Source organism: Ovis canadensis, chromosome 7 (assembly GCF_042477335.2).
Source record: "Ovis canadensis isolate MfBH-ARS-UI-01 breed Bighorn chromosome 7, ARS-UI_OviCan_v2, whole genome shotgun sequence".
NCBI classification, from domain to species: domain Eukaryota; kingdom Metazoa; phylum Chordata; class Mammalia; order Artiodactyla; family Bovidae; genus Ovis; species Ovis canadensis.
The window spans coordinates 48,253,876-48,274,428 of record NC_091251.1 but is presented as its reverse complement, the minus strand read 5'-3'; the positions used below and the strand labels follow the sequence as shown (position 1 = coordinate 48,274,428).

General features: G+C 36.9%; 1 protein-coding gene across 3 annotated transcripts in view; it reads left to right on the top strand.

Annotated features, from left to right (window-relative positions):
• The window catches only part of ZNF106 (zinc finger protein 106), a 57,046-nt gene that overhangs the window by 19,067 nt on the left and 17,426 nt on the right, over positions 1-20,553 (top strand). Inside the window, exons 3-10 of one of the 3 annotated variants that reach the window (XM_069596067.1) lie at positions 2,718-2,779; positions 8,657-8,854; positions 12,101-14,281; positions 15,331-15,961; positions 17,139-17,208; positions 18,584-18,738; positions 18,822-18,882; positions 19,363-19,701. In XM_069596067.1, the coding sequence (XP_069452168.1) occupies positions 2,718-2,779; positions 8,657-8,854; positions 12,101-14,281; positions 15,331-15,961; positions 17,139-17,208; positions 18,584-18,738; positions 18,822-18,882; positions 19,363-19,701 (3,697 nt within the window). Of the gene's footprint in view, positions 1-2,717; positions 2,780-8,267; positions 8,599-8,656; positions 8,855-12,100; positions 14,282-15,330; positions 15,962-17,138; positions 17,209-18,583; positions 18,739-18,821; positions 18,883-19,362; positions 19,702-20,553 lie in introns of those variants that run through there. The other 2 variants (XM_069596068.1, XM_069596069.1) reach the window with 2 other exon arrangements.

The window sequence follows — 20,553 nt, the reverse complement described above, 5'->3', positions numbered from 1 at the left end:
AAAGTCAAGTCGCTCAGTCGTGTCCAACTCTTGGCGACCCCACAGACTGCAGCCCACCAGGCTCCTCCGTCCATGGGATTTTCCAGGCAAGAGTACTGGAGTGGGGTGCCATCTAGGAATAGGTAAAAAGGCTTATCTGACTAGAACAGTTTCATCCTGGAAATAATAGTACCACAATTTAATTTGTAAGTCAAGTGAAGATAGTTGATAATATTGATTGCCCCACTGAGGAGTTTGATTGTGATCCATTTAGTAGGCTGGGTGAAGAATTTTTTTCTTTTTTTTTAGAATTTCAATTAGTGTTGGGAAAATCAGCTGAAATTTTAAAATCATGTTTAGTAATATACTTGCTGCCTTTACAAATGTAAAAGAACTGCTGTTCTAATTTTAAAAATTTAGACCAGGTTTACTCAAATTTTCAATGAATAAAACTTTTTTATGCCTACTTTCACTTCATGGCAAATAGATGGGGAAACACTGGAAACTGGCTGACTTTATTTTTCTGGGCTCCAAAACCACTGCAGATGGTGATTGCAGCCATGAAATTAAAAGACGCTTACTCCTTGGAAGGAAAGTTATGACCAACCTGGACAGCATATTAGAAAGCAGAAACATTTGTCAACAGAGGTCCATCTAGTCAAGGCTATGGTTTTTCCAGCGGTCATGTATGGATGTGAGAGTTGGGCTATAAAGAAAGCTGAGCGCTGAAGAATTGATGCTTCTGAACTGTGGTGTTGGAGAAGACTCCTGAGAGTCCCTTGGACTGCAAGGAGATCCAAGCAGTCCATCCTAAAGGAGATCAGTCCTGGGTGTTCATTGGAGGGACTGATGTTGAAGCTGCAACTCCATCCAATACTTTGGCCACCTGATACGAAGAGCTGACTCATTTGAAAAGCCCCTGATGCTGGGAAAGATTGAGGGTAGGAGGAGAAGGGAACAACAGAGAATAAGATGGTTGGATGGCATCACCGACTCAATGGACATGGGTTTTGGTGGACTCCAGCAGTTGGTGATGGCCAGGGAGGCCTGGCGTGCTACGGTTCATGGGGTCGCAAAGAGTCGGACACGACCGAGTGACTGAACTGACTGACTGATGCCTACTTTTAGATTAGAGGGAGAAGGGAAGATGAGAAGATGTGAGATGGATAGGGAGCTACTCAGAGGTGTCAGACTTCTGTGGAGTCTGTGGCCTGTCTTGTTATATCTCACAACTTTTCTATTTTAAGTTTTTTGGCATTTCTTCTACTCTGGATTAAAACATGTTTTGTCTCTTCATATTTTTCCATGGATCATAATAAATAAGAGCTGAGTAGTTAAATCTACTCCTGCCTTAGGGAAAGCCAACAGTAGTTTTTTTTTTAAGCAAGGGAATGGCATGATTTAAATGTTAAGATACGGTCTAAGAAATTAATGGGTTAACTGAAAGGGATAAACTCAGATAGACTAAAAACAACTTATGTTGATGTACTTTCCTCTAGTTTCTCAAACTGTTATAGTATTACCGTGGTTGCTCCAGGTGGCTCAGTGATAAGAAGACGCCTGCCAATGCCGGAGACTCAGGTTCAATCCCTGGGTTGGGAAGATCCCCTGGAGGAAGAAATGGCAACCCACTCCAGTATTCTACCTGGAAAATCCCAGACAGAGGAGCCTGGTTGGCTACAGTCCATGGGGTCGCAAAAGAGTCAGATTTAGCACCTACACACATATGACTGCTCCAAATACACTCAGGAGGAGAAAAGAATCTAGGGTTACTGTATGTTACATCCCTGAGTATCCTAATGTTGTGACCTAGGGATCAAACCCAGGTCTTGAACACTGCAGGAGGATTCTTTATCATCTGAGCCAGTTTTATATTTGTAAACAGCCATTCTCTAATGATGACATACTGGCTATATATATACTTAGTGTGACAGAGAGACCGACGTTTACAACTTTTGAGTTTTTTGAGGTGTGTGAGTGTGTGTGTCACACTTGCACATTTAAATAGAAACTCTTGCCATAGATTTTGTTTCCGTCCCAGTGGGATGGGGATGGGGGGAGGAATCTAGTACATTCTCAAACTTTTCATTGGAACCAAACACATCAGTTGTTGTAGGCAAGGGAGTGGGTAGTGAAAATGAAGCCATGATAGAACTGCTGTGTTCAAGGCATTTTTAAAATCTTGATCTACCATAGGAAAATTCCCTGATGTCTGTAACTTCTGTCTAGAATTGATGTATCCATCTGTTCATTCAGCAGATATTAATAAGTGTATGTCAGGCCCTGGCCAAGACATGGATAAAAGTTGTACCATACTCTTGAGAAACTGTCTGTTGAGTGGGGAAAGAGTATGAAGAAAAGTAGCCACGTAGTTGAGAAGTTATGTGATTTCAGGCATTTTTGTTGTTGTTTTTTAAGAAACTTAAGTAAATACTTTGTAAGGGCTAGAATTTTACCTATTTGTTTATTATTTAGTCTTTTGCCTCCTAAATACAATAATCTTTCTAACCTTTTTGGAAAGCCACTTAAATAGGTCTTTTAAAATTATTGCTTTATTTAAAAATAAAATATGTCAAAAACAGGCTAAAGAGTTACTTAATAAGGAACTGTTTTCAGTATTGAATTGTGAATAGAAACCACAAACACCACGTTAACACAAGGAGCTTGAGCCCTGATTGTTGATTGAATAAGACAGAGAAAGTTTTTCTCCTTTAATCTGCTTTTCTTTAATTTTGAAGGAGATGGATGAACACATGCGGAGCATGTTGCATCACAGGGAACTTGAGAACCTGAAGGGCAGGTATGGAACCTTTGTCTTCCATAAACTTGTGGATATGGGGGAATCTGAGGGCCTATTCGCTTATTTTATAGTAATGCTTCAAAAATGAATATTGTCTTATGGACTTGAACCATCTTTTGGAATTAACAACAGGTACAATAGCTTTTTTTTTTTTTCCATTCAAAAAGGATAAACTGTGGTACATCTCAAATGTGTAGAATTCATAGGAACTTCGGCAAATAGATTTGGCAGAGGTGGATGGGGATGAGCTAGTTCTGTCATTAGTAAGCTTTCTCATTCCTGCACACCAGCTTTGCAACCAGGACATTTCATATTATTGCCTAAGCAGCTTGCAAATTATCACATGCCATAAACCTTTACTGGTTGTTGGAATAGTCTGAGAAGTCCAAAGTCTGCTAAATAGCACTGAATCTCACTAGTATAAATAAAATCTATGTATAAACCTGTATTTAAGAATGCTGTTTTGTGAATTAAAACTTGAGATGTTTAAGGAAATTAAGACATTAAAGGTAGCATGTATATATATTCCATGTCTTTTTTCCCAACTAAGTTTCCTTTTTTTGATGTTTTGAATTGTATGTGAATTTAAACTTTGGAGACAGTATGGAACAGAGGAACTTTGGAAAACAGAAATATGAATTATACCTTAGTCCACAAATAATGGTTACAGACTGATCAGGATGCCAACCTAGGTCATTTGGAATTATCTGTATTTTAAGTAATACAGTTTTAGGTTGTATCGGCAAATTAATATGTTACTGAACTTTCAGCATCTGTTTAGCATGTAAGAGGAATTTTTCTGTGGTCTCAGTCCCTTACTGTGTGAAGTTGAGGTCTTCACAGCAGTGTAGAAGAGTGTTCAGGCTTCTTGCCCTCTGAGATGGCCACACTCTGTCTGTGGAGTATGTTTCCCTCTAAACAAACCTGCTCCTTACCTACCAAAAAAAAAAAAAAGTTCACTCAAATTTAGTGTGGAGAACCCTTATAATATCTTGAACATATATGATCTTTAACTCATTATCATAGGAACCTATGAAATGCAGTCAACCTTTGATTACCTTTTTGTGGGTTGTCTTAATTATTTGATCCCATTTCCTATAGACTTCCTTCAGAAATTCACTTTTTTCTAGGCTACTCAGTGACTGAATTGTGTTATGAAATGAAACAAAACAAATGAGGCCAGTAAGTCTAGTTGTTAGGAGAGAAGCCCATTTTTTTCTAAGAGGAATGCCTTGTTTTATTCAAAAATCACCAATCAGCTAATTAAAACATTTAAAACTTTTTGATAGCTTAAGATTCATGTTCATAGTCAATACAGAATCATCTCCCCATCCTCCTACTCCAATCTTAGAGGAAAGTCAACAGTGTAGTATATACCCTATCCAAACCTCTCTTCTGCGTGTAGACAGATTTATATCCATATGTTCACACTCTTGTACATATGTTTTGATTTTGTTTTGTCTTATTAGCAGAACTGAACTACATGCCATATACATATTGTTCTGTAACTTGTTCCCCTCTCCCCCCACTTGTCAATTTAGTTGTGCCATGGAGATTTTGTCTACTGTTTACAGTTATTTGGAGCATAGTCAAATATTAAAGAAATTAGCATTTGAAGCCTCTGAACTGACAATATTAACGTCAGCATTAGCACCCAAATTCATTTAGAGGAGGACACTTTGGTACTTAATTTACTCATATTTTAGATACAGTGGTTTCAGGTTTGGAAACATGTTTGGTATGGTTTTCTGGCCAGTAACAAATTACAAGGGAGAAGGCAAGGAGGTAGCCAGGAAAAACAGCTGGCAAAGCTATAAAAAAACAACAAAATCTCAAACATCATTTACTGACTTGGAACATTTATTATCATGACGAATAGTCATCACTATTTTGTACAAAAGGGACAAATAGTAATCAGTCATCTTTTTTCTTTCTGTCCTCAGTTTGTGATTATTTCCTCTGGATTTCATGTTTAAAAATTGGCTTTCTGATGTTAAGTATCACTTAATTTTTGGTTGTGATCTGGCTAAGAATGTAAAGTAAAAGTTGCTCAATCGTGTCTGACTCTTTGTGACCCCATGGACTATACAGTCCACAGAATTCTCCAGGTCAGAATACTGGAGTGGGTAGTCTTTCTCTTCTCCAGGGGATCTTCCCAAACCAGGGATCAAACCTAGGTCTCCTGGATTGCAGGCGGATTCTTTACCAGCTGAGCCGTACACGAAAATGTAAAGAGCCACACACAGAGATGTAAAGAGCATATTATTTGTATTTTGAATGCTGGCTTGCTGAGAAGTGAGTACCTTATTTGGTTCATAATTGGAGACATCTGGAACATTTCCCTGTTTTTTCCTAATGTACTTGTTCAGATATATGGCCTGTAAGTAGTTTCTACAGATAGATACTATTAAAAGGGCACAAACCTTAATTTATCAACCAGCTGTTGTGGTATAGATAGAGCAAGCTTAATAAAGAGGAGCTTATGGATAGAATATCTGAAGGCTTTACCTTTCACATATGAGAGGAAATTGTGTGGTAACAGGATGTAGCTAATTTGGGCCCTCTGTTAAACACTCTGAGGAAAATTATTGCCTTTATTAGTCAGGAAGTACGGAGAAAGCAATGGCACCCCACTCTAGTACTCTTGCCTGGAAAATCCCATGGACAGAGGAGCCTGGTAGGCTGCAGTCCATGGGGTCACTAAGAGTCGGACATGACTGAGTGACTTCACTTTCACTTTTTACTTTGATACATTGGCGAAGGAAGTGGCAACCCACTCCAGTGTCCTTGCCTGGAGAATCCCAGGGACAGGGGAGCCTGGTGTGCTTCTGTCTATGGGGTCGCACAGAGTCGGACACGATTGAAGCGACTTAGCAGTAGCAGCAGTCAGGAAGTACAGCAGTAGTTTTTTCCCAACGATTACTTTATATATTATATGAAGTAGTATTTTAACTGTTTATTGATAAAGAATTAGAAAATAGCATTGTTAAAATGTTATTTAATTTGCTATTAACTTTAAAGAACATGTGGTTTCCCAAACACCCTATTTGGAAGCATGAATACATATTGTAATTAATATGCTTAACCTCAGATATAGACACATTGGAATTTTCACAAGATGTGGTCAATCTGTCCTATTCTTTCCCTGTATAAATGTAAATTCTTTCTTTTCTCTTTATGAAGTTTCTTGTAAAGTTTATCTTAAAAAAGGAAAAAATCCCCAGAAACTTGATTTCATTTGTAAGAAAAATGTTAGAGATTTCTGTGTTCTGATAAACCATTTTTAGTGTTAACTTTATCTTGCTCTTACTGCTGTACCCATCTGGGTAGGATCTTGAGGTATTTTTCTATCAAGTAGCTTCAGAATTATGGTTAATACACTTTCTGGCAATGAAAGCAAAAATGTTTTAAATATCTGTGTTTAAGTATTTGATGCATATCTAACATATAATTGTGCTTTGGAAATTGCAAATTAGGTCTGTGGTTATGGATATTTATTTTTAAGAGTTAATTACTGTCTGCATTCCTTAATATGTTAAAAAGTCAGTGTGGTCTTCCAATTATCTCTTTTGAAGAAGGATTTTGATGGTTTGGACATATGAAAAATTCTCTGAGGGAATTCTTGGGCAGTGCAGTGGTTAGGACCCAGGGCTTCCACTCTAGGGAGCACAGGTTCCATCCCTGGTCAGGGAGCTAAGCTCTTGCAAGCTGTGAGGCACAGCTCCCCACACTGGCCGACCCCCCCCAAAAAAAGACCCTCTGCATTTTCTTTTTTTTAAACTCTGCATTTTAGAAGTAAGGGGGGAAAATCAGGGGTTTTGTTTAAGAATACCTTTTAGAATGAAGTCCCTGGTACTGCAATATACAGTTTAGCATTGTATAAATTTTTAGGTGGAAAAGTGGACTGAAAACCTATTGCAGTTGTAGAGAGATTAAAGCCCAAAAGATTTTCTAACCAGAAAATTGAGTTGATCTGAGTTGTTATTATAGGGGAAATTATGTATTCTAAATTTGTTACAGTCTTCTGTTTATTCTGATACTGCCCTTTGGGGATAGATTTCTATTTATATATTCATTTTAAAGTTCATTCTTTGTTGCTGTGAGAAAAGGCTTGCTTTCTGTTACAAGTTAACATTCATGAACTACCATAATTTTAGTTGCTTGAGAGATGACTGTGGTAAACTGAAGAAAGTTGAGGATTATTTTTCTTTTTTTAAAGTATATAATTGTAGTAAGTACAGTGGAAAACTCTCTGAAAATAGTATGTTTAAGTTCCTGAAGAATTAGAAGGAATTAGTATATAGATATTCAGGGTAACTTGAGGAATCTGGTCAGAACTCATTAAAATGAATGTTAGCGTTCTAGACTATTTTACATCCAGAGCATTTAAGTTACAAAGTCAAAAAAATAAAATGGAAGCTTACGAATTTTCTCCATTTTTCTGAGGTGTTTTTCATGATAGGTACAGAGTGAAAAAACAGTGTTTTTTTTGTTTGTTTGTTGTAACGTATTTGGCATTGTTTGTTTATAATTTGTCACCATTAACTATATACTTAGTTTGTTGCCTGGAATTTAGTAGTTGCTCGATAAGTTGTTTTTTCTTTTTTTTTTAAATGAATATTCAGATGATCAGTAACAGAAACCATCGTCTAGTAAATGAGGGGCTTTATTTTGAGGGTCTCTTCTGGTTAGCTGAAGTGAATTCTGCCCATGTATGGATGGATATGAGGGGAAAGATGAAGCAGAGTCATGTGTGTGTCTATGTCTATCTTATTAAAGACAGCACGTCTTTTTGTGTATGTGTTTGTGTATTTTTATAGAATGGCATAGGAAGTGCAAAAATATCACTAGTATTAACCCAAGACAAATGATACAGAGATAAGCCAATTTGGATTATTGAGTAGACATTACTGTCTATTCATTACACATGTACCCATGGTGTTCTGATGTTTATCATAGTGACTGCATGGATAGCTGGGCTGATTGAGGGACTCAAGAAGCGAAAAATGCAGTTAAATTATTCATCTACTACAGCTCTGGTCATTTATTCAAGACTTTGGCTTCTTAAACTGGCCACATATGAGATACATTATAAAGTATGTAAAGTAAAAGAAGAAAAACCCTGCTCAATTATCTTTCTTAACTGAGAACCTGATTTTACGTCTCTCTAAATGGTGTTCTTTTCTGAAACCTGAGAAAAACCATTTGCCTAGCACAGCTGTTAACTTCCTACAACTGAAATGCTTTCCATTCCCTTTAAAATAAACCCTTCTGAAGCAGAATGTAGATCACATGTATCATTGAGACCAAAAAAAGTTTGCTGAGACTACTATCATTTGTCCTGGAGTCCGGAATCTTCACATTCCAGGCAGAGCTCCAGCTGTTCCGATTTAGTTACTAGGCTGTGATTGGCTCTGCCTCCTGCTCTTTTCCCCACCCCTTACTTTTCACTGGGAGAAAGGTTTTGAGCCAGAGATTAAATGTGAGCGCTGTCACTAGGATTTCTGAGTGCAGTTGGCATCATGGGTGTGCTCCAGAGCAACTTCTGTTTGCTCTGAGCCCCCTTCCCTGCCTCCCCTTTCACCACGTTTCCTCTGGCAAGGTTTTAAGTACAGCAATTCAAGAAGATTTCTCCTAAACTATATTATTCTGAAGTGTATTGCCTCTTGATTGCTGGAAAAGAATCTTTAATTCATTTCAAAAGTAACTTATGAACAAACTTATTACAAGTGATGAAAGGAGCATTGAGATTGATTAGTACTAATTTTTCACTGTGCCAAAGTGTGCAGTGTCTTTCAGAGGAAACTATAACAGATCTGGTGAGTGTGCCATGCCGGTGGGGAGCATTGAATGTCCCTCATCTCCCTCTTTCCCTAGGGACAGTAGTCATGAGTGCCGAGTGTGCGGGGTTACAGAAGTGGGTCTTTCTGCATATGCAAAGCACATTTCTGGCCAGTTGCACAAAGATAATGTTGATGCCCAGGAAAGAGAAGATGATGGAAAGGAAGAAGAAGAGGAAGATTATTTTGACAAGGAACTCATTCAGTTAATAAAACAAAGGAAAGAACAAAGTCGGTGAGTAATAATTTGATATTTTTTAAAGCCTATGTGAAACAGTGTAGGAGAGAATACATTTTCCATTTCCATTCTTTTCATCCTGGAGCATTCAGATTTATCTTTTTTAAAATTTAATTTAATTTTTAATTGATTTGCAGTGTTGTGCCACAGATTTTACCTTAAAGTTTACCTTGAAGTTGCCATCTTAATCTTAAAAGGCAATGGAATGCTTGCTTGAACTACTGTATTAACTCCTTAAAAAAAAAACAAGCCTCAGTATTGACCCTATCTAAAAACTAGCCATAGCTGTTACATATCTGGAATTTTTACCATGCTGATAACTATGTTTAGAATTGTTTGTATTAGTTCCAGTTTGGGGAGGGGGTACCAATAAATTCATGTTCATGAATTTTTCTAGTGGAAAGATATTAGTAAATAAGTTTCATTTGAATATATTATATAGCATTTCTTATTTCATTCCTTAGGAAAAAATTGTTTTGTGAATTGTTTTGTGAAGCACCATGTGAAGGTGCTTCTACTAAGTTTGATTTATCCTTTTATTATTAATTTCTTCAGTAAGTATTTCTTGAATAAATTTATGCTGTATATTGGACAGTGTCAGAATCACTTCAACAATATAAGTTTTATAGCTTGTACTAGATAGTTTCATACCTACAGCTATAATTTAGGTATTAGCCTTTTGTATTTTGAACCTTACTGATTAGTGATCTGAAAAGTTTAATGAAGCAGAAAATTTCAGATATGAGTAAAAGATATAGAACCAGTTATGAAGTGAGGTGATTTAAGTTCTAGAACATGATAAAAAGCATTTCAGATTCTAAAAATTTTAAAGATCCTTTTTGAATACTAGTTATACCTGATCTGTATTTCATTTTCAGTTAGAATGCAGTTTGAATATTAAAAAGTAGTAGTTGCTATTCTATATGCTAAAACCTTTTTGAACAGGTCTTTGAAAGGGACTTTCTTAGTTTTAAAATGTCCATAGCAGCATGATTCTTAAATTGTTTAGTTGTTATCCTTCAAATGACATTCTCACTACTTTTATATAGCTGCAGTTTACTCTTGTTTTAGGATGTTGGAGCCTCTAGAAGACTAACTTCTATTTTTGTTCTAACATTCTTGTGCCATTATTAGCTTATCTGTGTAAATGATTTAACATTAAGTCAGAGAGTAAAAGCTTCTCAGTAAATTAGACATTCATATTGCAGTTACTAGTCTTTGATTATTTTAATAAGCCTCTTTGGTGACATATTTATAAAGTCATCTACTTACGTCTTCATGAGGTTTTTTCTTTTTTCCTTCATGAGGTTTTTAATTTAGATTATTCTTTTTGAGCTGTGGGTTTAGCTACATGCTATTGTCCCCCTGACCTAGCCAATTCATGATAATCTAGGAATTTTACTTTGTGACTGACTTATTGCCAAATTCTCATTTCTGGATGATATTAGTAGAACTAGGCAGTGATCTCCTTGAATGTCAGAAGTTGCATTCAGCTTAGAAAGTAAAAAAGCAAATTGGTTAATGGTGGTATAAAAATCTTCCAAGTGTCTATAGGAACACTTGGGGACTTAGGATCTCCTGTTTAGCAGTAGTTGTAATCCATAATGTAAGTGGATGTTTGAACTTTAAGGTGAATTAGCTTTTATCCTAAAGGTGAAAAACAGAAAAATTCCAATTTGTATCCAAAATCTTAGAGACATTAAAAGCTATTAAAGTCAGTACTGAGTTTAAAATTTATGTCAGGTTCAGATTCAGAGGTTGGAACCCACTTGCAGAAACTTGGAGATTTTCATTCTATCAAACTTCAGTTTTTGAGATTCTCATTCTATCAAGGTCTAGTGGTCAAGAGTATAGGCTCAAAATAGACTTGTGGTTGCCAGTGGGGAGGGGGATAGGGAGAGATGGATTGGGAGTTTGGGATTAGCAGATACAAACTATTACATATAGAACAGATAAAAAACAAGGTCCTACTCTAAAGCATAGGAAACTATGCAGTCTCCTGTGTTAAACCATAATGGAAAAAAATATGAAAAAGAATATATATATGTATGTATACATATATAACTGAGTCATTTTGCTTTATAGTAGAAAATAACATTATAAATCAACTATACTTCAGTTTGAACATGGGCTCTAGAGTTAGACTGCCAAAGTTCAAATTTCTGCCATAACACTAACTAGGTATCTTACTCTAGGCAAGTTATTTAACCTCTCAATCCTCAGTTTCCATATCTAAAAAGTAGAAATAATAATGCTTGCTGCAGAGTTGTGAAAATTAAATGAGGTAATCTTTGTAGTGTTTAGCAATAAATGCCTTATGATTAGTAGTTATTCAGTAGTTTTAGTTAATATTATTCAGTTTTTTGAGCACCTTACCACATGTGAAGCACATGTGAGTTAGGGAAAACATAGGTACTTTTTGAAGGAAAATGGTTTTATGCAGATTCCCATTATGTTTGCTTAAATTTATTCACATTTCTGTGGGCTTCTTGTCTAGCATGAATAGTTGAAACAGCTGTAGCTTCTTTTAAAAACCTCTGGCTCATGAAACTCCTAATGGCATTTATCGTGGATGCTACTTGCTTGTTATGTACTATTTTATTCCTGTTTGTGACCTTACTTATTTCCTCAGCTAGGTTATAAGCCCTTCAGAAACAGGAACTATGCATAAAAGTGTTCTTTCACTACTAATAGTCATTGAATGTGTACTTGATAAAGTGTTTATTAATGAAAGCTATTATGCAGAGTAAAATCTTACCATTTAAAATAGGTTAAGAAACTGGGTTTTCAGAAAGAACCAACTATTGAAGAAATCATGGTATTAAGATCAGCTGGATTTAAATTGTGTTAACTATGATAATTAACCATAGCTACAAAGTGTACTTGCTCCTCTTTTCTAAAAGTTGTGTAATATAAAAATAATCGGGTGATAGGAACACAATCCTCAAATATGCTAAGAAAAAGAGCAGGAGAGGAAAGATAGTATAAATGTGTCAAGTTTTTAATATTTTGGGGTTGATAAATATATTAATTTTAAATCAATAAATTGTGAAATATGTTTATATCATGTAAAGATATGAAAACAATCACTATTTGAAATAAAAATAAGACTATTACATACTCTTAAGTTACATATTCTAAGTGACAGAGGAAGAAGGCAGAGGGCATGTTTGGTGGGTTATGCCTTTAAAGGAATTCTGAGAACTCCTTTAAATCACTAATAAAAGACTGTTTTTCTTCTAGACAAGATAAACCTTCCAATAGCAGCCAAGAAATAAACTCTGATGACAGGCGACCCCAATGGAGACGAGAAGACCGAATCCCTTACCAAGACAGAGAGAGCTACAGCCAGCCAGCATGGCATCATCGTGGACCTCCTCAGTGGGACAGGAAGTGGGAGAAAGATGGCTATAGTAACAGTAGGAAAAACAGCTTCACACATTCTTCAAGAAATAATGGTGGATCAAGAGGATGTTCTGGGTGGCATAAGGGTGGTGCAGGAGGTTCCTCACCTTGGTTTCACAACCATAGTAATTCTGGAGGTGGTTGGCATTCAAATAGTGGGACAGTAGATTGGAATCATAATGGTACAGGAAGGAATTCCAGTTGGCATTCTGAAGGAACAGGTGGCTTTTCCAGTTGGCATACGAACAGCAGTAACGGAAATTGGAAATCCAGTGCATGTGGTACCAACAGTTGGAATTACAGTGGCCCCGGAGACAAATTTCAACCGGGCAGAAACAGAAATTCTAACTGTCAAATGGAAGACATGAATATGCTATGGAATACGAAATCTAACTCAAACAAATACAATCAAGACAGGTATAAGTGGCAGTGGCAAGAGAATGACAAAGTTGGTGCAGTTGCCACATACAGAAGTCCTTCTGAAGGATTTGCAAGTGGTAAGTTTCATTCAGAAGGCTTGCTTGACTTCAATTTTGAGCAGCTAGAAAGCCAAACCACTAAACAAACAGACACCTTCACTTCCAAAATTGGTGGGAAGAGTGGCAGTGTAGCAAGGGAAAAGCTCCGTCGCTGGACTCCTTACCCTTCACAGAAGACTCTGGATTTACAATCAGGAATGAAAGAAGTCACTGGTAACAAGTCAGAAATGGTAGATAAGCCTCTCTTTGATTATAGCTTGATAACCATGGGAATAAAAGAGCCCCCAAATGATAAAACAAATAATTCTCAAAAACCGAAAACAGGAAAAGAAAAACAGATTGGCTCTCTTAAACACAAAACCTCATCTGACTGCACTGCTTCCTATGAGGTGGTGAGAGAATGCCCCATTACGGAAAAACCTGAACAAGAGCCTAATTTAAATAAGAGGGCATCATTAAAATCCCCACTCCTTCCAACTCCAGACAGTAAATCAGTTCCTCAAAAGCAAGATTCAAAGAATCCCTCAAAAAACACCAAAATTAATTCTTTTTTCTCTGGGGAACACTCAAATCCTTTGGCTAAACACACTGTGGAAGATAATCAGAGTTCTTGCATATCCAGAATGCGAAGTTCAGGTCCTCATGTTTTAAAAGGAAATAATAAAAGTTCACTTAGAACTCAAAGGGATTCTGATGAAAATTTAAGTGATACATTACAGAAAGCCAAAGATGTGCTGCAGTGTCATGAGACATTGCAAAATCCACTTAGCGCTTCTAAAAGGACCAGGAATTATGCAAAAGCAAGTAGAAATGTAGAAGAGTCTGAAAAAGGATCTTTGAAGATTGAATTTCAAGTACAGGCATTAGAAGATGAAAGTGATGGAGAGATATATGACACAGAAAAGCATGGGACAAAAATTGAAACCCTGGGTTCTACAACTACAGAAGTTTTATCCTGCAGTACTCCTGCTGCTGATGAGAAAAGGGGGGATGACCAAAACCTGGAAACATCTAGAAAACCATCCACTTCCCCGTGTAACTCAGCAGTTCACCAAAAAGAAACTGAGTTACAAATGACATCTGTAGCCAGCCCACAGTCTGGTTTACTGCTAGGTTTGAAAACCTCTCTAGAAGATGCACAGGTTGATGACCCTGTTAAATCTCATGAATCTTATGAAACTGAAGGCTTTGAGAGTACTAGCTTGGATGCCGAGCTTCAAAAAAGTGATATAGGTCAACCCTCAGGCCCCCTCCTGCCTGAACTAAGCAAGCTTGGCTTTCCTGCCTCACTCCAGAGAGATCTAACCCGGCACATTAGCTTGAAGAGCAAAACTGGAGCACACCTTCCTGAGCCAAACCTCAATAGTGCTCGCCGCATCCGCAATATCAGTGGTCATCGAAAGAGTGAGACAGAGAAGGAATCTGGACTCAAGCCAACCCTTCGACAGATTCTAAATGCATCTCGAAGAAATGTCAACTGGGAACAGGTCATTCAGCAAGTAACCAAGAAAAAGCAAGAGCTAGGCAAAGGCTTACCCAGGTGTGTGCCTCTTTTCAGTATCCATTTCTTTTTTTTTTTTCTTTTAAACTTACCCTTTGGCTGTAGTCAAATTCTACTTGTTGAGTTTAATTAAATGTTTGCAAAAAAAATATCTGTTGTAGATGTCTGGTTTAAATATCCAAGAGTGACTGCTACTCTATAACAAGTGGAATAAAGTGTTTCCTAGCAGGGAATTCAGGTTACAAAGAAACACACCTACTTCTGAGAAATGAAGTGGGGAAAATACCATTAGAAATCCATCACTTTGGTGATAGAAACCATAAAGTGACAGCATTACAAAGATGTCTATCTGTAGCCCTGTATTTAACTGTAGATCTCAATGAGTGATGCAACTTTTAGATATAACTTCTCATTACCTTTTCCTTAGAACGTATAGATGGTTATCTTTCTGTATCTGCTGTGGACATTGTATTTGTGATCACAAAATACATTCTCCTGAGTACTTGTGTAATAATAGTTTGGCTGTTCACCTTACGTTAAGGCACTAAACTTTTCTGAATGGGAAAGCAGTGTTCAACATAGGTTTGCTACTTGCAAATCATCCTGCTGTGTTTTAATTATATAGCCCTCCAGGCTTAAATTTCCATCCTTGCTGAAATAACATATTTATTGTCCCTTCTTTTCCCATAACTTGTGAGTATCATTGAAATTATGAAGTTCTTAGCATGGTGTCTGTTGCTTGTAAATGCTTGATGAACACTTTTTTTGTTTGTTTGCTATTAAAAATTACATACTTACTGTTGACTTAGAGCTCCATATTAAATAAAACCTTCAGTTTTTATTCCTTCCCTTTGTATATAGCTATATACAAATATCTAATTTACTACTTGTTACATTACAATACTTATAATAGAGTTAACTTACTTTATGTTTAGAATTACTAGACTATAAGCTCCTTGAGGGCAGAAGCTGTCCATTTACATTTGCAATCTCTGTGCCTAGTAGAGTTTGGCACATTAAGTGGTGCCCGCTCTCCCAGCTGTGTCTGATTTATGAATTTTTTTTTTTCTTTTCCTTTCTTTCTTGAGGTTTGGCATAGAAATGGTGCCTCTGGTTCAAAATGAGCAAGAGGTCTTGGATCTGGATGGTGAGCCTGATCTGTCTGATCTAGAAGGATTCCAGTGGGAAGGTGTTTCCATTTCTTCATCCCCTGGGTTGGCAAGGAAGCGAAGCCTTTCAGAGAGCAGTGTGATCATAGACAGGGCTCCGTCTGTGTATAGCTTCTTCAGTGAGGAAGGCACAGGCAAAGAAAATGAGCCCCAGCAGATTTTTTCACCTAGTAATTCATTCAGATCTTCACAGAGTCAAAAACCAACCATGAGCCTTAAGCAGGAAGTGACACCTCTGGCTGCCTCCCTAAGAACAGATGAAAGAACTGAAAATGTTGCTACTCGAAGGCGACATAGCACGCAATTATCTCCTGACCTTACAATACCTTTGATGGATTTGACAAAAGAGCTGCACAGCCAGGAGAGTTCTACACTATCAGAGAATCATAATGCCCAGGAAAGTAATGGAGAAGGAAACTCTTTATCATCAAATGCATCCTCAGCCCTTGCAAACTCCAGTTTGGCAGATGCAGCCACAGACAGCAGCTGTACCTCTGGTGCTGAACAGAATGATGGCCAGAATGTTAGAAAGAAACGAAGAGCCACTGGAGTGAGTATGACTCCTGTATGTTTTGTAGAACATTTCATGTAGTGACTTGGCTATGATAAGAAAAACGTAATGTTTTTCTTGGGTACTTGGGCGTGTGTTTTGCCCTACTCTGGAATAGAAGATTTCTGAGGCTCTTTGTATTTTTGTCTTACTGGCTTCTCTCACTGAGTAGCTCTACTAAGTTAGCTGTAATTGAATATGAATGTACAGTACTGGGAAAATATGAAGTCATCTCTAAAACTAGTCTCTAAGCCAATGATTCTTTGAATCACCTGACCAAGGAATGAGCCACATCTTCAGCTGTAACTTTATCTGTTTTCATGATGCATTCTGTACTGCTATTGAAGAAAGGTACTCTAGTGTTGTATTTGTAGGGCATGTATGTTTGTTGGACCCAGAACTATTAGGCTTAATAGGGTAGTTTTAATACTATGAGAGTGTATCTATATGAGCATAGTCTTAGTCTCTCTTACTTTGTCTTTTATACTTAAGTTGCCTAGCCTGGTCTTTTTAGAATCCATTACTTCACTGACACTTCTCTTTTGGCACCTCTGATGGCTAATATTGCTTAACCCTTTCAGGAACCCTTTCTGAAAAGAAAGAGTTGCTGATAGTAGTATAGACTTGAATCTGACACTCAGAAAATGGACTGTTTCCTTTAATATTGAGAGAATATAACAAACTAGTTAAAGGCTCGGGTTGTAGACCTGGGTTTAAATTCCATCTTTGCCCTGTTGAACTAGATGTTGTAGCAGATAGTATTGGATGAGAGATTGTCTTATGGCATAGCTGATGTCTTGGGTCTTATCTCACAGACTGTTAAACTTTTTGTTGTAAAGATTTTCTTGCTGAATTCTAAAGTAGAAACTATGAAATCAGATATTTTACTAGCTTTTACCAGGGTGAAGTGCTTTGCCCAAGCCCTTAGGCTTTACTACCTTTAGGATGCTAGGTAGGTACTTAACCTTGGTTGTATTTCTTTTTTTTTTTTGGTCAGATACATTCAGTCAACTAATATTTGAGCTCATATTATATATATGAAACTCCTAACTATCCTGATGGTAGCAATCATGAATAATAATGTATGACTGACTTAGAATTGATTCTTTTTCCCCCTGCTGGATAATGGCCATTGCATATTTAATATTCTTCTTTTTTTTTTTTTTAATCTCCTTAGGATGGATCTTCTCCTGAACTGCCAAGTCTTGAGAGAAAAAATAAAAGAAGGAAAATTAAAGGAAAGAAAGGTATAGTATAGAATATTCTGGCAAAAAGAAACTGTTCTTGTATCACTTCAGCCTTTTACAACTTGATATACAAGTGTAGCTTATCAAACAGAGAACACCCATTTATTAATTTATGATATTTTTGTTGCCTTGCTTAAGGGCATAGAAAAAGTTCGATTTTCTACTATATCCAATTGGAGCTATAGAAGAAATATGTGATACCACCTAAACCAGAAAGCTGAAATTAATATATATCATGGACAAATTGAGTTCAGTATAAAACCAGAAAGTCTCACTGGGCCTTTTCAGTGGAGTGAAGAGAAACAAGACATTTAGTAGAAGTTTTTAATCCCTCTTGGTCATTTATAGCCATTTCACTCACTTTCTGAGGAATCGTGGTTGCTTTTCTCATGTGAATTAAGGCAAGAAGTTATTTGTGGGGCTCCCTGACTGATAGGCTTCTATGACTCTTGCCTTTCACTGATTCTCATACCATTTCAGTATAAGATCTAGTGCAGGAAGTGGCTGGATGAACTTTGGGTGGCTGGATGTGATAAGGTAGGAGTCAAAGATGATACCAGTTTCTAGCTGGAGCAGTTGATGGTTTTATTTATAGAGATAGAAAACTTTATGAGAGTTACAGGTTGAGGGTAGAAGAAGATAGGAGTTCCCTTTTGGATCCCTTGAGTTAAAGGACTTTAGAGACACCTTAGTAGAAGTATCCGGTTGGTAGTTAGATATGTGGGTCTGGAATTTAGGGGAGCGGTCTTGGCATATTGCATGGGAAAGAGACAGATACAAAGATGACAAACAAATACATGTAGTAGGACATTTTATTTCAACGCTGTATTTTCTTCAGGAAAATATATATTATTTTATATTAAATATAAATATTTGTATTTTAAAATTTTATATTAAAGTTATTTTATATTAAAGAACCTTAATATATCAAGGTTTTAATTTTATATTAAAGAGAACTATTTTAAATTAACTAACAGACTAGAAAAATAGGAATCCAGAAGAGAGTGCAAACAGTTTAGGTTTGGGGCCCAATCTAAGCCAAAGCCTTGATTGAAGAGGGTAGTAGATAAAGGAAGATGGAAAGTGAAACCTACAGGAGTTCATTTCCCCAGAGGTTTTGCTTGGAAGCATCACTGTGGAAGATGGTGATTTGGTAAGATGGTACCATGTGGTGGTATACTTGAAACCATGATGCTTGGTCTCTAGCTCTGATAGCATGACTTGACTATGTGATTTGTAAAAAATTTGATGAGTCTCCTTCCAGTGACCTAGTGGGGAGAAAATAAAGGCCTATCCTAGATAATTGATGCAGTTCCCTGGATTATTAAAGAGGAGTCTCCAATATTAAACTAAGCCTTATGGTTTCTTTTGACAGAACGTTCTCAGGTTGACCAGCTGCTGAGTATTTCTTTACGAGAAGAAGAACTAAGCAAATCGTTGCAGTGCATGGATAACAATCTTCTGCAAGCTCGGGCAGCACTTCAGACAGCTTATGTTGAAGTTCAAAGGCTACTTATGCTGAAGCAGCAGGTAACAGCAGATGGAATGGTTAATGAAAAAGGATCATCTTAAAGTTGAATTTTAAAATGCTTAACAAAATACTTTATTTTTAGATAACTATGGAAATGAGTGCCCTGAGGACCCATAGAATACAGATTCTACAGGGATTACAAGGTATTCAGAGAATTTGATGGACTAGACTGTCTGTAACTTGTTACTTTTTTATTTTCTCTAGAGGGGAATTAAAGTAGTTATGAAAAAGTTAATATGATTATTCTCATGTCTCCTTGATTTCATGCTTCTGTAGAAAGGCCTGTAAGATTGTATGTCCCCAAAATGCTTAGCAATAGAAATAATGTTATAGAAAGAGTCTTGGGTTAGGCATCCCAAGACTGGGGTACCAATTTGGCTCTTCTATTAGTATCAATATTACTTTGGAGAAGTCAGTTAAAATCTGAAAAATTAGAATATTAATGCCTGCTTGTCTGTATCCTCATTGGTTGTACATATAGCTTACATAATAATCTATTTTAAAGAATTATGAGCATCTTTAAAAATTCTCTTGTAATGTTTAAAAATACAAGTTGGCTCAGTAATGAGTGGCTTTTCAGATAACATTTTTACATTTGTATGTGTGTACGTTTCCCGTTCTAGAAACATATGAACCTTCTGAACATCCAGACCAGGTTCCCTCTAGCCTTACACAAGAACAGAAGAATGTTAGATCTCAAACATCTACTGATGGCACACTTCTGCCTAGTGCTTTTTTCCCGAATTTCCTGGAACCTCTATCTTCCCACGTGTCTCCATCATCCACTGGAACCCCTCTCCAAGCAATCACATCTTCTTTCCAAGCTCATGGCAGTGTTCCTGCTCCCGACTCATCAGTTCATATTAAACAAGAACCCATGTCTCCTGAACAAGAAGAGACTGTGAATGCCATATCACAAGGCTCTGCTTGCAGTGTGTCCAAGGAATTACTGCAAGCTAATAGTATGTAAACTTTTCTCTGTGTTAAGGGCAACCCTGTAGTGGGTCTAGGGCAATTTTATATTAGTGATGTGACGTCATTCTTGTCCATTAAATCTAAAGTTATCACAGGACTTCCCTGGTGATCCAGTGGCTAAGACTTCACACTCCCATACAGGGGGCCTCAGGAACTAGATCTCACATGCTACAAGTAAAGATTCTGCATCCGCAACTAAAAGAATCTTGCATGCCGCAATGAAGATAGAAGATCCTGTGTGCCGCAACTAAGACCCCACACAGCCGAATAAATGAATAAATAAATAAATATATCTTTTTAAAGTTACTATAGTTTTTCTTTAAGTCTTCTTATTTAGGAGGATTATTTAAATATTGGTAACTCTTCCTAACTTTCTCTAATACAGGATTGCTAAATTGACTTTGGATTAGCATGTAACAGGTTCCATTTATTAGGACTGGCGCAGAATTGTCTATTTTTCATGAGATAAATGGCATTGAAGTTGTTCAGTCAGTTTTCTAGATAATATTCCTCTTCTGGATTTCTCACTACTTAACTGTTTTTATCATTTCAAGTAAACACTAAGGTTAATACAGACCTGAAAAGAGCTGGCGGCCATGATGAAAGGCAGGGGGCTCTGGGGTTGGGATCATCTAACAGGAACTTGGGGGTTTTGACAAATAGCCAGGGATTTTACTGTCTTTATAAAATAATGCTTATCTGGTCACCGTTTGAGAATAACTTCTAAGTTGCTTAAAATCTTATCTGAAGTTTGTATAACTACAATGGTGCTATATTGAAAATTAAGAAACAAATTGATATTGTGTGGTATTCTTGGGTTTTTTTTTGAACAAAAAGTC